Raw genomic sequence first — 16,028 nt, forward strand, 5'->3', positions numbered from 1 at the left:
TTGCCAGTGTTGACCTCCGATCAATGATTGACTCTGTCCGCCATCGATCGGCTCTGCTGGGACTGGCGGGTCATGCAGCCGGGACAGAGCTGCTCTGGTGTACAGGTGCCAGTCACTGCCATGATCCTGAGAGCGATGTGTTCCCCAGGGGGCTCCTTTTTTCTGCTGCTGTGCCTGAGTCAGTGGGTTTGGGTCCAGGCTGTTGACACCCTCTGCAGTCCAGCTGAAGGGAGGTACAGTACAGGCCTTTCCTTGGCTTTTAAATCAGTTTAGCTGCTCTCAGAGGGGGGTGTGTTGGGTGTCTATTGGGTGTGTGCAACAAAACCGCACAGTAACAGAGACTGGAAACCGAAGATTCATTAAAACGTCGTCTTTGCCGCAACGCATGACTTACAGGGTCAGATCGGATAAATAATCAAGTCTGTAACAGAGATATCATCCTCTCCTTCAACTCCCCCCACCTCCACGTCATGCTTTCCGAGGATTTTCCATTATTGTATATTTTAATGCTGTCTCAATTACAATATGCGTTTTACAATTTGTCTTTTTAATATATATTTTTATATGCGGGAGCCATTATTGCGCGCACAAGATGGGATTTTCACAATGTTGTGACTCAATTTCTTAATTGTTGGTTTCCAATTACTGTACCTGTAAATGTTCGCATAAAGATTGTACTAGATTTTCGGTATAAGGTTATAACTTATGGATTGCAGGGAAAGTAGGAACTTCAACTTCTTCCAATTCATATATATTCAACGTCCTAAAGTACATTTCTGAAACATCTTAATCAAAGGTAAATAGACATTAAATATCTCAAATCTCTTATTTGAAGATGCAAATAGTGGAGCAAGAAAAATAAACTTGCTTTCTGTACAATTTAATAGTTAACTGCATCATATTACCCCCCTAATTTAGATCTAAATGAAGCTTCACCCCTTTTTTAATGTCCATAAAATTGCATTCTTACTAATCATAATAAGCCGTTTAAATGTATGCAACTCATTTAGAGGTACACACTCTGTTTTAATACCATAATTGTGCAGTGCATTGCAAAAATGTTTTAATAAACTCTGCTTCAGTGTTGGCCAGCTATATAACCTCATTTAATTTCACCTGCACCCCCAGGGTCTTAACTGATTTATTTAATGAGCTAATTGGAAATCTGTGCGACGGGACCCTGGGCATCAGACTCCAGCACTTGAGGGCCTCGGGGGGGCGGCTGCTTTTCTTTGCGGCCTAAGCTCTCAGTTACTCAATCGATCTCATTATTTGCTAACCTGGAAATGTCCGTGATATCCGCTCCCCTGGATGTTTAGCAGCGGACGATTTGAGCAGATGCATTCAATTCAAGCTTGTTGCAGTATCTGGAAAACCGAGGCCTGAAGATGTGTTGGTTGTGCATTAACCCGGTCTGTTAGAGAGCCCGGCGTGGGTAGTTTGGTGCCCAAGAGGATAAGTTGGTAAATAAAATGCAAACAAACTAAAATATAACCAAAGGCACCGCTGGGTCTTCAGTTCGATGTAATCTGACAGCCTGTGCCTCCCCAGCAGACAGAACCACACCGGGAGGACACCGCGGTCAGTCGGCCGACCAGCTGCGGTGGACTGTAGTCTGGGCCAGTGGTCACCATGGACCATGTGTTCAGCCTGTGAAGGCAAGAAGGTACAAAACCTGTATCCCCATCTCTCTCTCTCTCTCTCTCTCTCTCTCTCTCTCTCTCTCTCTCGCTCTCTCTCTACTGTGTGCCTGGGTAGGTAGGGAGATCAATAGATAGATAGATAGATAGATAGATAGATAGATAGATAGATAGAGAGTGGGAAATATATAGATATACAGATAGATAGACTGTGGGATACATAGACATATAGGAGGAGAGCTTGATCTGTAGAGCAACAAACCCGCTACACCAAAGCCTGATCCCCCGATGGGGGGCGTGTGAACACTCTGCCACGTTCAGAGAGGGATGACGTCACCGCAATGAGCCCAGACACACAAAGACAGATGGACAGATAGAGACAGACAGGCTTGTAGAAAGTAAGGCACTTGATGTGATGTCCATGGAGTCGATTCCTCAAACCAAGTTTTCGATCCTTGTTTTCCCTCATAGTTGCCAGAAGTTTCCTCAGAGCGATCGCTTACATGCTGACTCACTTCAGCTCATCTGTCTTGCTGAGCACCAGAGCTTAATGAAATCGAATATGTGTCAATCCCGGGCCCCAGCACCCTCTGTTTGAAGTTTTAAGCAATTTCTTAGCGCCGGCGTGATGTTTCAGAAGATCGACACTGACGGATTGTACAGGGAGGTTAGGACCAGAACATTTCATAAAACACGTGGTGGCCGATACTTGCTACGAGCCTGAGCAGTACATTTGCTAAAATCACTTTTGTATCGATTTGGAAGAGGACTGCGCGCTTGTGACAGCGCCGGAGCGGCCGTGCCTCACTGTACCGTGCCTGGTGCACCACAGAGCCTTGAGTTTAAAGTGTTATTGATAGACAGACAGCGAATGCTTTAGTTAAGTCAGTGCATATAATCTTCAAGGTCCCGGCCGCGGTCTGGTTGGCTGGCGACTCTTCCCTCGAAGCTGCCCTGAATTTTAATCCTCCTGGTTTCTCTGGGCTGTAAAAGAAGAAAGGGCTGCTAATGTGTGCTGCTGCTCAAGTGAAACCGCGCTCTTAACCGCCTCTGCGCCCTGCTTGTTATTCACCGGGTTGCCGGGTCTCTTTGTTGTGTATTTGCGCAGCCTGCATTTACATGCACAAGGAGTGAATCGCTTTGAAGCTGATGTGTTGCTTTTGCAAACCCCACTTGAAACAGTTGTGTGATGGTTTACATGCTCTAATGATTCTGGGATCCAGAAAAGCAATTTACATATCAAAGCCCTGGGAATCCAAAACTTTCCCCTCCTGCTTCATCTCTCCCTGTTATGGCACAAAACAATCAGTGTTATATTAAGCAAAACCACAATAAACATAAATCTGATTAAACAGTGGGAGAGGGTCTTCTTCCAGAGGTTGCAAAGCAAAATGATTCCCCGAATCCTCTGCCTGTATTAATCCCATGCTATTCTTCAGGTGATATTTATAGACAATTGCATAAGAAAATGTGCTGCTTCCACTCGAATTACATTAATATGCGCTGTACACAAAGCCACGATTTGTTTATCAGCGGGGGGAATGGGTGTCAGCCACCTCCAGCCCCCTGATAGTTGTTAGACATGTTTACATGAAAAGGGAAGTGCAGGGGCACAGTAGAAATGTTAAGTTAAACCACAGCACATTATTCACGGCTGCAGGGTCATTGTTTACAGCGGAAACATCCGAGCATGTCTGATAGATGTGTGCCAACAACCCCAGCCCCGGATCCAACTGTACAACTATATTTTATATTCCCCTGTACACTATAGCCCTTCCCTTGTCAGCCATCACACCCTGCGCTGCATTACTGTGTTTATCTTGGCTTCTTCCTGTCCACATCCTCGTCTCCAGCACCAGTACCGGTCTCTGGAGCGGCCGGCCCAGTTCGGCGGTGCCCAGTGTGCAGGGGTGCAGTGGGCGGAGAGAGCCTGCACCGCGGACACACCATGCCAGCGCCAGGATGGGTGCGGGGACGCCTTCTCCTGCAAGGAGACAGGCAAGTTCAACTCTCTCAGTTTGTGGGGACAGGCTTCAAAATAGGACCAACAGCGGCCTTCTTCTCCTTTTATGTATTCTCCTTATTCTTTCTGCTTCTTATCATTCTTCCTTGTCTGCTCTTTCTTCTTCTACTCCTCCTCCTCCTCCTCGTTCTACTTCTCGTTTCCTGTGCCGCTTGTGCCGGGCGATTGGTGGCGTGTACAGCCTCCTTGGCATGTGTTGGCGGTGTGTGAGAGTGAGCGGGCGTGTCCCGTGCTTCCGCAGGGCGCTGTATCAGCCGCAGGTTGCTGTGTAACGGGGACCAGGACTGCCAGGACGGATCGGACGAGGATGACTGTGGAGACCCAGACGAGCAAGACAGCTTCTGCAAACGGCTGTTCCCCATCCCCGGCTCAGAGAGGGTCGTTCGAGGGTAATTAAGAGTGCAGCATAATGCAGCAATACAGAGTATGAGGTTTGGATATTGGCAGGGTTGGGGAACAGGGTCCGAGAGTTGTTCTTTGAATGGTGTGACTTTTACCCGATATATTAATCCTTTTCAATCCATACAGCGCAAACATTGACTGATTGTGTGTGTGAAGAGTTCATGGATCTCATTGTTATTTTTACTACTATTTATAATAATAAATACCATTAACATTAACGATCTTCCTGGAAGATTCCAAAGCACACAAAGGTTGGTACCGCCCACTCTGTTCGCACAGCAGAGAGATAATTAATTACCAGAAGCAAGTTAAGGATCTTAACTGCCCACATTTCCAAGGTGAAAAAAATGAATAATTAATAATAATCTTAAACTTTCACAGGTTTAAAAATGTCGGCAAATTTTACCTATAAAACCTTGAAATATGAATGCTATATTTATAACCAAACAAAAAATGCACTGAAAACATCCCTCTCTCATTTTGCAGTTATAATGTTTTAACCGAAGACTTCGTCCTCAACACCATGGACCCGGTTTACTACGGGGGGTTTTGTGAATACGTCTACAATGGCGATTGGAGGGAGCTGGTCTACGACGCTTTCTGTGAACACATCTACTACAACGACGACGAGAAGTATTATCGGAAGCCCTACAACTTCCTCTCCTACCGCTTCATGGTGAGTGTGAAGGCATGTCAGGTTGTGAGATCGGGAGCAGCTCGATCCTATTGGCCGTAACTTTTTGACGTCGTCTGAAGGCGAGAACTGGAAGCAAAACAGATCTGGATGCAAAACTGTGAGAAATGTGTGGGTCAGTTTACGGTTGGGCATTTCCGAACTGTTGTGCGTTTTCTCGCAGGCCCAGGTGGACTCCGGAAGCTCCTCCGAATTCTACGACGACGCCGTGAGCTTGTTGAGAGCGAGGAAGCAGGGGGATTCCTTCAAGATCGGATTCACCTTCGGAATCGAGAAGTTCGAACTTGGCGCTTCTTATCATCGGGATTCCGAGTCCCTGAGGAACCTTACGCGATACACCGATCAGGTAAAGTCCACCTCCTAGCAGTCCTGGGTCTGAGTTCTGTTCACGTTCTGGAGAAGTGCTTCATTTATCAAGAAGATAATTCATGCAGTCGTACTAAAACAAAAACCACAAAACCAAACCACAACCACAATACAACACACCACAAAAACAAGAGTTAGTCATGGCTGTGCAATTTTGTTCCAGAACATGGGATTTGTACGGATTTTGTCAAAAGTCCAAACTGCGCAGTTTCGGATGAAAAGCGATGGTTTGGTCCTGACTGAAGACATGCAGCAGGCTCTAGCAGAACTCCCAGATCAATACAACTATGGGATGTACTCCAAATTCATCAATAACTATGGGACCCACTATGTCACCTCTGGCACCATGGGGGGTGTTCTCGAGTACATCTTGGTTGTTGACAAGAAACACATGGAGCAAACCGGTATGTTTTAGCTTTCCCCAATCATTATCATGTTACAGTTGTTTTAGAGACCAGAGTGTATAGTTGGAGACGTACTGAAACTGTGGGACATAAGGGTCTCCATCTTCTTGCGTATTCAGTTTCAACAAGAAAGAAATAGGAGAGAGAGGTCAGGGGGTTTTCTGTTTTGGATATGTTGGTGGTATCGAAATCTATGAACGGTCAAGTGATGATCTGTCTTTTGTGTCGTGTTGCAGAGATCACAGCGGACCAGATCAGACACTGCGCTGCCTTGTCTCTAGGATTCAATATCAAAGCAGGACTTAAATTGTCTATCACGCCAAAGTATTGCAACGACAAAGCTTTCACGACCTCAGGTAGGTCTGCCTGCCTTCAGATTCACAGTAGATCCCTTTATGGATTGTATCCGGGGTTCGTTGTGTTCAGAAGCAGACCACACCCACAAATCGTTTGTTTTATGTGAAAAAGTAAAGAAATAACATCTCATTCCAAAGACGAGCCATTTTTCATGCATATTATAAGAAAGAAAATGTTTGTAAATCATTTTGATAAGAAGTAGTAATTTGTGTGTCTTCCAATACACCAAGCCATCGTTCTGCACTCAACCAGTAGGCGAAACTCACAAACTTTGTGTGTCCCTCTTATCAGCACCTGTCTTTAAATCCTGTCCTTTAGTAATACAAATCTCATCTACTTATACCAATATACATTTACTGTAGTATAACATGGTACCATCTGAGCAGACTGTGAGAGCATCGACACACCGCTGTCCCGTCTATGACCTGGGTCCCAGACTACGCTTTGTCTTCTGGCGATTTGTCCCAGCTTTGTCCTTGGTCACTTACCTCTTACTTGAATTCTCTACAATCATTTCACAACATACAATAATGCAAAAGGTCTAATTCAGCAAATTATAAATTCATTAGTTTAGGTCAAGTCAGTTAGAGCTCAGCTGGACGGTGATCAGATGTTGTTTTTTCTCCCTATTGAAACAGCGGGGACGTCGAGCAGCAGTTTAATTAAAGACGGCATCAGTCTGGTCCGGGGCGGAGACATGGGGAGCAGCGGGGGGTTGCTGGCCGCCTTCAATGAGAACACGTACAGGCACTGGGGCAAATCGCTCAAATACAACCCCACGCTCATTGAGTTTGAGGTAAGGGGACTCATCCCACTGAAGCCGACTGCATGTACACATAACGTTACAGATGATATGGGTTTGTGTGGTTTTAATTGTGGTTTTCTCGTGTTTCCACATCCCAGACGCTGCCGATATACGAGCTGGTCCGCGCCAGCACGGCCGTCGCACTGGGGGCCAAGGTGCAGCACCTGCGGCGGGCATGGGGGGAATACCTGCAGGAGTTCAGTGCCTGCCGCTGTCAGCCCTGCCGGAACAACGGGCAGCCCCTGCTCGACGGGCAGGCCTGCCGCTGTCTGTGTCCGCAGGGCTACGACGGAGCGGCCTGCCAGGAGACCCAGAGGACAGGTGATGGACAACGGACAGGGCATTCATATATAATTAATACTCAATGTCTTGGATACAGAGCACCTACAATATATTTATCATTAGTCAGTTATCATGATAACGATGCAGTATTGCAGATTAGCTCTGACTGTGAGGTAAAGCAAGGCGCTGTAGGGACACTAAAATATGAATTATCACTACCATGGGAAACCAGGGAATACTGTAGGGGCGAATATTATTAATAATCAGTCTCTGGGACAGGAAGGGACTCCTGCATATTCAACTACTGTTCTCCTACTTGGACAGGAAGTGAACAGAAAAAAAAGCAGGGCCAGTTTATTGTGCTTGAATGTTGATTGATTTCCACCTGCAGGCCCCACACACGGACAGTGGAGCTGCTGGAGCGGCTGGTCGTCCTGTCAGTCGGGACAGAGGACGCGCAGCAGAGAGTGTAACAACCCTGCCCCTCTTGCCGGGGGCCACCGCTGCCTGGGCAGGGCCTCGCAGACGCAGGGCTGTTAGGAGACGCTCTGGACTTTCAGCATTACCCCGGGGCAACTGACATGTACCTGTTACTGAATATTATTATTAATCACGGTTAATACTGACTCTAATAGTAATAAACAGACCGAAGCTTTGAAACACAAGTGACTTCCTTCATCTATAACCCTTCCTTTCCAGTGTGAATTGGTAAATCGGCCCCGGGACTCACTCACAGCCCTGGGGGCCGTCCTGTTATCTCATGTTATGACGCATCTGCATCAATAACCTACTGAAACACTTTAAGTCTTGTAGTGTTTTGTCTGTATTATAAAACACTAATGACGATGATGAAATCTACACGTTTTGAATGCAAAGTGTTGGAAACTGTGTCTTTCATCCTTTATTATGTTTGGTGTCAATGGCTACATGTGAGCACCATATCTGTCGATGGTGACTCTCTCTACGTCTTCTAGAAGAAAACAACCTGATGAAGGAAGCCTGGCAGTCAGAGAATAAGCTCAGCCGACACCGTCTGCAGGGACAAGCAGCTTTATTGGTGGACAGCAGCTGAAGGGCGAGAAGGCGAGAGTGCTTTGCTTTTGTCCGTGAATCACTTGCACGTCCCCGTCTCCTCCTGTATCCCCGAGCAGGCCACCCCCCCGTTCTGCGGGGCGGGGTTGGTGCAGGTGCGAGTCCGGCGCTGCGTCTGGCTGCTGCAGGCTGACCATGGAGACCAGCAACTCCAGCTGCCGTCCACCGCAACCCCTGCGAGGTCAAAGGCAGTTCAGGTCAAAATACCGCCCTCGCATGGGGAACAAACGCAGGGGCACAGGTAACAACACACAAGACAACTAACCAGTGGGGAAAACAAACACAACACCATCAAGTTGTAGGTTTATAATCTGCTGTAAGTTAACAGGTAGGTCAAAGCTGTGTGTTAACATCCAAGTTTGGCAACACATCTGTTCTGCCACCTTGATCAGACACTTCAAATCTGACGTCAGCTCCTCCCACATGGCTTTGCCTGCTCTTGTCACATTGAATGACAGTGAAGGACCGTCGATGGCAGCATCAGGTGTCAATAAACATGTGCCTACAACGATTATATTCTCTAAGCTTAATTTAACCCTTAGCATGGAGTTTGATCTATAGAAAGACTGTGTGTTTGCGTGTGTGTCTCAGTGTGAGTCTGTGTGTGTCTGTGTGAGAGAGAGAGAAAGATGAACCATGATGTGGGAACGATGCGATGGCTGGGGGATTGTGTGATTGGCGCAGACTGGGGGATCACCTGTTCTTTGTGTCACTTCACAGGCCTGGCCCTGGAACCCCACCGGACACACGCACTCGCACCTGGTGCCTGTGGGTAAAAACACACACACCCGCACACACACACACACACGCACACACACACACACACACGCTGTTTACAGAAGCAGGGTTCAAAACGTAGCACCTTACAGCTACTGTACAATGAACTGATTGTAAAGGTCTCTACGGTAACTCATGGGTACAGTGATTTCATAAATGAACAAAAAGGATCAATCACAACCCATCAGGTTACAAAAGAGACACATGTTGTAGTATTTCCATTGACTCATTCATATAAGAATCTCCGAACAGTCCACTAGGACAAACATTTCCATTTAAAATGCGTTTCCTTTGAGATTATGTCCACCAAAACAACATCAACACAAACGGGCTGTGAATGAACCCCACGTTAAGTGTGCAGGAGCCAGTTACCCTTCATGACTGCCAGGCCGTTATTGAGACAGGGGAGGCAACGGCAGCTGCTGCTCTCCGCCAGGTACTCCCCCAGGGCTTGGCGCAGGTTCCTCTTGAGGGTGATGGCATTGGCGAAATCGGAGGACTTCACCAGCTCGAACAAGGGCTCGATCTGCAGGGAAGAGGAAGGATGCCGAGTGTACGGATTTCACACCGCCGTCTGAGTCTGTCTGCGGGGGCGTATTGGCCACGGGACACCTACCTTGGTCTCGATGAAGTCTGGGTTGTACTGCACGGCGTCGCCCCACTCCTGCATTAGCTCGGGGGTGGGCAGCTTCTTGTATGCCAGCCTGGACGTGAACTCGCTGGCACCGCCCTTCACCACCACGATAAAGTCTTCGACAAACTTCTTCTGCGCGGTGCTGTCTGTAAAAAAACAAAAGGCAAAGGAAGAGGGCAAATGAGACTAATCCGTTTCATCATTACAAAGGAGAGGGAAAAATAGAAGAAAGGGATCTGGCATTTGTTTGGTTGCTTGGCAGGGCTAGTCCCGTGGTGGGGAATTGATCACTTCTGACAGAAATTCATCAGAATCGCTTGACAAAACGCTGGCCTCGCTGAACCCGGAGAAAATCTTGACAACTCTCTCCCGATGTTTGTGTCAGATTCAATAATAACTGCGTGCGGGAGACTTCAAAGGCATGCGGGCTCCGTCTTCCCTGGACTATTCCCAGGGAGCAGAAAGGAAGATTTGCATGACAGATAAAAGATTGTCCTTAATGGTACCCGTTCGTTTTCAATGAATGTAACAATCAGACTTCGTTTAGTGTTAACGTAACCTCTACCACATCAGCAACAGTTACCACCTGCGCCCGCTAATGCAGACGGAGACAGAGCTGCGGTCTGTGCGGTGAGACCGACTCTAGACTATCTTCTTGTGCGACAGAATAATTGACTCAACAGAGACGCAATCACTTAATTAATCGTATTGGAGAATTCAGGTTACTCTTAGAAGTGGGTTCTTAGAGAGAAAATCCCAGTCTAGGAGAGAGATAAAGCAATCGCAGTCTTAGTAAAGCCGCTGTGTCCAAAGGGAAGGAATCAGCGATGGCAATTACAGAGATAACATTGAAGAGGAAGAAACAAAAGTACGTATTTTAACTCCGGGGCCTTAAATCCAGCTTCCGAATCAACGGATTGTCTCGTATCAAATCTCCCACTTGGTCCTTGTACAAGTTTATGGTAGAACCAACTCCTTAATTGGATAATTGAATTAACCACTTCCCGATCGCACAAGTAGAGAGTTCTACAGAATTCAGAATTCCACAAAGACAGAATTCCACTATGGATTGCATAGGACGGCCCGATCCATTGAGTATCTCAGCTCTGAATGAGACCAGACCCAGGACGGGGTCTCTGATCTGCAGGGGAAATGGACGCCGCAGAGTGCCATGCCAGCCCACGGCTTCTTACCTCCCAGTTCCTTCAGCAGGCTGGGGCAGCTGCCACCCATCATTCCGAAGCTCACGTAGACACCCTTGATTTTGGCGCCCACCTTCACGCCGGCTTCCACACAGTTCTTGACATCACTCAGCTTGTACCCTGCAATGAGCCACACAGATAAAACTCAAAGCGTGCACAGCATCTCACTTCACTACCTCCAGTTGAGTCACAAGGAGAACTGGAAAGGAGAAGACATTTCATTACAAAAAAAGAAAAAAAAACATAATCGAGCGATGAAACACACACCACCAAAAGCAAAGATGCCTATCGATGTTGTGTTGCTGAGGAGGGGCCTCAAAATCTCTGAGATCCCTCTTTCTTTACAGGATATTGTCTGAAAATGTGAGGAAAGAAAAGAGATGATACCAAAACCATATTTTATTGCATTTTCCCCCCTGATTAGCATCTCGCACTGCCCCAGACGCAGCCCGAGGAACGATACCTAATGTGCTCAGCCAGAGCCGTGCCTAATTGATTCTGATCACTACTCATTTCCCAGCGATTTCTGGAGGCTGGGAGTTTGCAACGAGGGCTGGGAGTTCAAGTGGTGTTTGCTGGATATTTCCCACAGCCATATTTAAATCTCTCCCTCTTCCCTTCCAGCGAAATCGTTTCTCGGACAAGCCTGCTGATAATCGAAGCACACGGTCCTCGAACGCTGCCTCTCTCGCTCCAACCCGTGTCGGATATCTTCCTCACCACCGATCTCTTCTAACGAGGTCTGTCAGCCTTTTAGAGCTAAAGAGCCATGGCAATTATGTTTGGGAAAAAACAAAACAACAACAACAAACCTCAACATATATCTTCATTAAAATCGGAGGAGCGCCCTGTAGCAGGACTCACAACGACTGCTCCTCAGATGTGCATCATAGGCACAAGGAGACAAAGCGGACACAGAAATATGCTTTCATCCCGGTAATGTGGTGTGTTATTTTGTCTTGTTTCATCATCTCAATGTGGTTCTGTTTGTTTGTGCGTCTCTGACACAGCTCTCTTCTCTCACGCCATTAACTTCATATTCCTCTGTGTGAGCAGCTCTGCCTGCTAATGGAGACTCGGGGTGTACACAACACACTAGGCTTTAGCTCAATTATTACACAGATTACAGCACAAAATGACACCCGAGTTTTATGTGTCTCTAAAAATGTTCCTCGGCTGTGTGACATCCTAAATCATCAGGCACACTTATTTTCTCAGTGGTATTATCAGGCTTTGTAAAGGTTTGGTTTTGCCATCGAAGGACTGGTGGACACAGCCATTCGGACAATTGCCATTTTCCCGTTCACTGCAAGGCAAAGCTGGTGGTGTCGTTCCTGAGCAGTACCGGGTGTTGTGCCCATACCGTACCTAAATGCTCGATGTTCTCCTGGTTGACCACAACCGTGTACTCGTACTCGCCCCCCAGCGTGGCCTCGGTGATGTAGTGTGTGCCGTAGTCCCTGAAGATCTGCCGGTACTCCCCGTAGCTGTACTCCACCGGGAGGGCGCGGAGCCGACGGAAGAACTCGTAGTGCAACATCAGATCCCGGGACTTCAGCCTGTACTTGGCCACCTCCAGCTTGGAATAGGCACGGATGAAACTGTTTTTCTGCAAAAGAAACCAGACGAGGGTCTTTGCTTGAATCAGTTTGAATCACCTCCTTTCCAATTTTTTAAGAATTTGAAAGTGGTAGATTTGAAACGGACACGGATACTGCGTCCCACAGTCCTGTTTCATATCAAGCCTTCATCTTATATGCAGTGTCTCTGAGGTGTAGCTCTGAGGTTGCCAGGACTTTGCTACACAGCCATGTTGGGCGCTTCAACTGCACTTACTGTTCCGGAAAAGCGTCGTGTCTTCTCCACCGTCGTCCTGAATTTAGCGTCTTGGTAGTTGAACCCAAACTCGAAGACACCCGGAAATGAAATCCCGATGGAGACACTCTTCTGGGAGCTGTGTGCTGTCAGTGTGTCTTTCTCGTAACTGGAGTATGACTCGTATTCGTTCAGGACAAACTCGTGTGTTCCTTTTGTCTTACAACACAAACAGAAGATGTCTTATTAATCTGACATTTTTACAAAGAGCGATATTGTATTACTATTATTATTATTACTACACAAAATAATAGCAATTTAATAGTTACCTCAAGGATGTAGTCCTGCAAATTGAAGGGTTTTCTAAACCTTGTATTGTACATATACTGGGGTAAGCAGCTGCCAGCGTAGTATCTGTTATCAATAACTACGCCTTCCAAGTTACCGTTCAGTATATTTAACCTGTAGAAAAATGACAACCAGAATTACAATTGTGAGTACAAAACACAGCTTGACATTATCAGGTTTATATATGGTTACTAGCAGATCAATGACCATTCGAGCCCCAGTCAATCAATCTTGCATGGTGCAGCGTCACAGACGAGCAAGTGTGTGTGGGGGATGGGAGGCATGTTAGCGATGATGCTGGCGTGTGCATCTCTGTGTCCACATGTGGATTCGCACAGTCGGGGATGGGACTGACCCTTTGCCCAAGTTCTCGATGCCCCAGTACTCCTCCACCTCAGTCTTGCAGGCCTTGGACACTTTCCTGCAGTCCCGCTCGTCAGACTGATCCCCGCAATCATCGTCTCCATTGCACTTGAGCCACAGAGGGATGCACCGGCCTGGAAGACAAAGCACGGGCTGGTGGGGGCCAAAGGCTCAGGAGGGGATACGTCAATGCCTTCGCACTGTTACTGTCTTTGTGGCACATGTCGGTGTAGGAGTTTAGATGTGTGCTTGTCTTTTGAAGTTAGGGATAGGGTTAGGGGAGAGGTTTAGGATTAAGGTTATGGTTAAGATTTAGGTTTAGGAGCTGGGGTGAAGGTTTGGCACTGGTTTAAGTAACGAGTTTAGGGTACATCTTAGGATTTCTGATTAGGGTTAGTGTCAATGTGAAGGTTAGGGGTTAGGATTCATGTGGCGGAGATATCTTGGGAGAGGGTTGGGATCCAGGTGCGTTCGAACCTGTGACTGAGCAGACGAAACCCTCACACCGTGTGCGGTCCCTGCAGGAGGCCGTGGGGACGCAGGACTCCTCGTCTTGGCCGCTGCTGGTGCAGGGCTCCCCTCCGAACTGGGACAGCTGCTGCAGAGTGGTGTAACGGTACTGCACGAGGGGCAGGGAGGGCGGAAACGCAGAATGTAAAAAACACAACTGAGAGTAAAACCTTACCTTTGGCTGCTCTGCAGGCCCTCCTGTGAAGACTCGAGCAGCCTTGCCAAGATCGTACAGTTGATGGGCAGATCACTAATCGCAACACAATATCTTCGTGTTTCAGAATTTGTCACTATACTAGTTTAATTTGCATTGACCACACAACCACGCTCACAGGTGAACTATCTCAGCACTTGTCTGCCATGCTACTTCCATGTGATGGGAACGGGTCCTTCTAGGGCCAGTCGGTACTCACTCTCTTCTTCTGGCACGGGTCACAGCGGCTCCACTCAGACCACTCAGAGAGCTGGCAGTCCACAGGCTCGGGAGGAGATTCAGCTGACCGGGTCCAGCGCCCTTTGTACAGAGCCCTTCTGCTGGCGTTGTAAGGGTGCCCCTGGACCTCCTTGCTGTTGTTTGAGGAAAACAGAGGAGCACTGACAACACTGCGCCGAGCCGAGGAACCAATGGCTGTGCTAAAGCTCTGCAACATGTCTCCCTGGAAGAATACGCTTCACAGGACTGAGGAGAGATGACACTACGTCTGTTTAACAACATTTATCTACAGTGCAGCTATAGTGCAACTACCTATCATCTATTCTTCTTCTTCTTCTTCCTTCATGTCTGTTATTGTCTATCATCTTTTATTACCTGTTGTCTATTATTGCCCTTATTGGACTGAATGTGGTGTATGAATAATTCTGAATGAAAGCGAACGCAAACTCTCTCGGCACTAGAAAGCACTTGTGCCAGCGCTTCCCCGTGCTTTGAAAAAGAGATAAGAAAATAAAAGAATCAATCAACAATGTTATACAACTTGTATTGTCCTGACCGGTTCCCCCACCATAATGTTATCTTCCTCAGCGGAGACCACTTGACTTGTGAAATTGGACACTCATTCTCGAGATCTCACCAGAGGCCCCGATTGGAGGAAAAGGCCGCTCTCCGAGTCAGAGCGCTGCACCTCTGGGTCCCTCTGTTTGCATTAAATAATCATCAATCACACCAAACATGGGGGCACTTCGGTTTAAAACAGGTTTTTTTAAGACTCCTGTAATTAGAAATTATAAACGAAGGAGCTCCCTTTTAAGTCTAACCTTCATTAGTATGACAAGAGGATTACCTTGTAATAAAATTGCATCTTTCAAATAATTAGAAGCGACAATAGTGTTACTACAGTGCTTACTGTGAAGGGAATGTAAATCATTTATTTTTATATATATATAAAGTCACTGTGAGCTTGTGTGTAGAACCAGGCAAAGATAACGCAACTCTGGCATGGCTTTGAATTCAATGCAACCCGACGGCAAATGAGAATGATTAGATACAGAAAATGTGTTTTCCTTCTTTGCCCTAACCTTCACTGACAGAGACGTGGAATTATAAACATCCGTAGCAGATTGAAAATCACACAGTAAAGGTCTAGACCCACAGCTGCATTGATGCAGAAATAGAAAGAATAATCCGAGACAGAGATAGATGAGGACGCTGTAGTTTTGTTCTGCTGGGTAGCTGTGATTAAAATGGTACTGGAGTTAATGTTACTAAGGATTCACACACAGAGGAAAGTCATTTTTCAACGGACTTACCAGCAAGAGGTCAGATGTAGCAAATAAAGTAATGCCAAGAAGAAGATTGAGAGTTTCTTCAGAGAGATGTGCAGCACAGACATAGTGAATGGTAAACAGAATAACTGCTGGATGGGAACTACAGGGGCAGTGGGTTAGACCTGGACTGTTTGCACAATGGACACACAATCAATACATCTGCCTTTTAGCGATGTTAACCCTTTCCTGCAAACACACACAGGCTGAATTGTGTGATTTTTGGCAAAGAATCGTGGTAGAGAACCTGTGTAAACGTAATCATCTGCTCACGTTTTCATTTTTTAGTTTTAATAAACGCATATGCTCTCACAATATGTGTGTGTGTGTGTGTGTGTGTGTGTGTGTGTGGGACCGTTAATAAATGTGGCCTTCATTTGTCTCTCTGGATCACAAAGAATGCTCTCTCTGAAAGATACAAAAAGAAAACAGAAGAGAAAGACAAACAAAGCAAAGCGAAACGAGACCGGTGGCGTTCTTGTCTGGATGCAGAACATTTCCCAGCAGCTCTTATCGGTGATTTTCTGCTGCTATGTACTTTACGTCCTCGAAA

The 16,028-nt window shown here is 46.8% G+C and overlaps 2 protein-coding genes across 3 annotated transcripts; one reads left to right on the forward strand and one right to left on the reverse strand.

Moving 5' to 3' along the window:
* Positions 1-57: 57 nt before the first annotated feature.
* Positions 58-7,638, forward strand: c8a (complement component 8, alpha polypeptide). 2 transcript variants are annotated; one of them, XM_066692661.1, is made up of 11 exons: positions 58-233; positions 1,552-1,666; positions 3,494-3,638; positions 3,905-4,052; positions 4,552-4,741; positions 4,923-5,105; positions 5,289-5,529; positions 5,766-5,885; positions 6,525-6,682; positions 6,790-7,012; positions 7,365-7,638. In XM_066692661.1, the coding sequence occupies exons 1-11, from the start codon at positions 73-75 to the stop codon at positions 7,511-7,513; spliced, it is 1,833 nt and encodes a 610-aa protein (XP_066548758.1). In that variant the 5' UTR covers positions 58-72; the 3' UTR covers positions 7,514-7,638. The 2 variants fall into 2 exon arrangements, with proteins under 2 accessions (XP_066548758.1, XP_066548759.1); XM_066692662.1 differs by having other exon boundaries at positions 1,555-1,666.
* Positions 7,639-8,007: 369 nt separating this feature from the next.
* On the reverse strand, positions 8,008-15,606 carry c8b (complement component 8, beta polypeptide). Its single transcript, XM_066692663.1, has 12 exons — positions 15,461-15,606; positions 14,128-14,281; positions 13,682-13,823; positions 13,197-13,338; positions 12,823-12,955; positions 12,515-12,712; positions 12,047-12,287; positions 10,670-10,798; positions 9,459-9,622; positions 9,215-9,368; positions 8,763-8,831; positions 8,008-8,239 (listed from the first exon to the last, which is right to left on the reverse strand). The coding sequence occupies exons 1-12, from the start codon at positions 15,541-15,543 to the stop codon at positions 8,085-8,087; spliced, it is 1,764 nt and encodes a 587-aa protein (XP_066548760.1). The 5' UTR covers positions 15,544-15,606; the 3' UTR covers positions 8,008-8,084.
* Positions 15,607-16,028: the final 422 nt, after the last annotated feature.

The sequence above is a fragment of the Amia ocellicauda genome, chromosome 19 (assembly GCF_036373705.1).
Source record: "Amia ocellicauda isolate fAmiCal2 chromosome 19, fAmiCal2.hap1, whole genome shotgun sequence".
Classification (NCBI taxonomy): Eukaryota; Metazoa; Chordata; class Actinopteri; order Amiiformes; family Amiidae; genus Amia; species Amia ocellicauda.

Coding starts and splice junctions, on each gene's coding strand:
- c8a (XM_066692661.1), top strand. CDS start 73: ATGCAGCCGGGACAGAGCTGCTCTGGTGTACAGGTGCCAGTCACTGCC. Junction 234..1,551: donor TGCAGTCCAGCTGAAGGGAG/GTACAGTACAGG, acceptor GTGCCTCCCCAG/CAGACAGAACCACACCGGGA. Junction 4,053..4,551: donor TCAGAGAGGGTCGTTCGAGG/GTAATTAAGAGT, acceptor CTCATTTTGCAG/TTATAATGTTTTAACCGAAG.
- c8b (XM_066692663.1), bottom strand. CDS start 15,543: ATGTCTGTGCTGCACATCTCTCTGAAGAAACTCTCAATCTTCTTCTTG. Junction 12,956..13,196: donor ATCGAGAACTTGGGCAAAGG/GTCAGTCCCATC, acceptor ATTTTTCTACAG/GTTAAATATACTGAACGGTA. Junction 9,369..9,458: donor CAGACTTCATCGAGACCAAG/GTAGGTGTCCCG, acceptor TCTTCCCTGCAG/ATCGAGCCCTTGTTCGAGCT.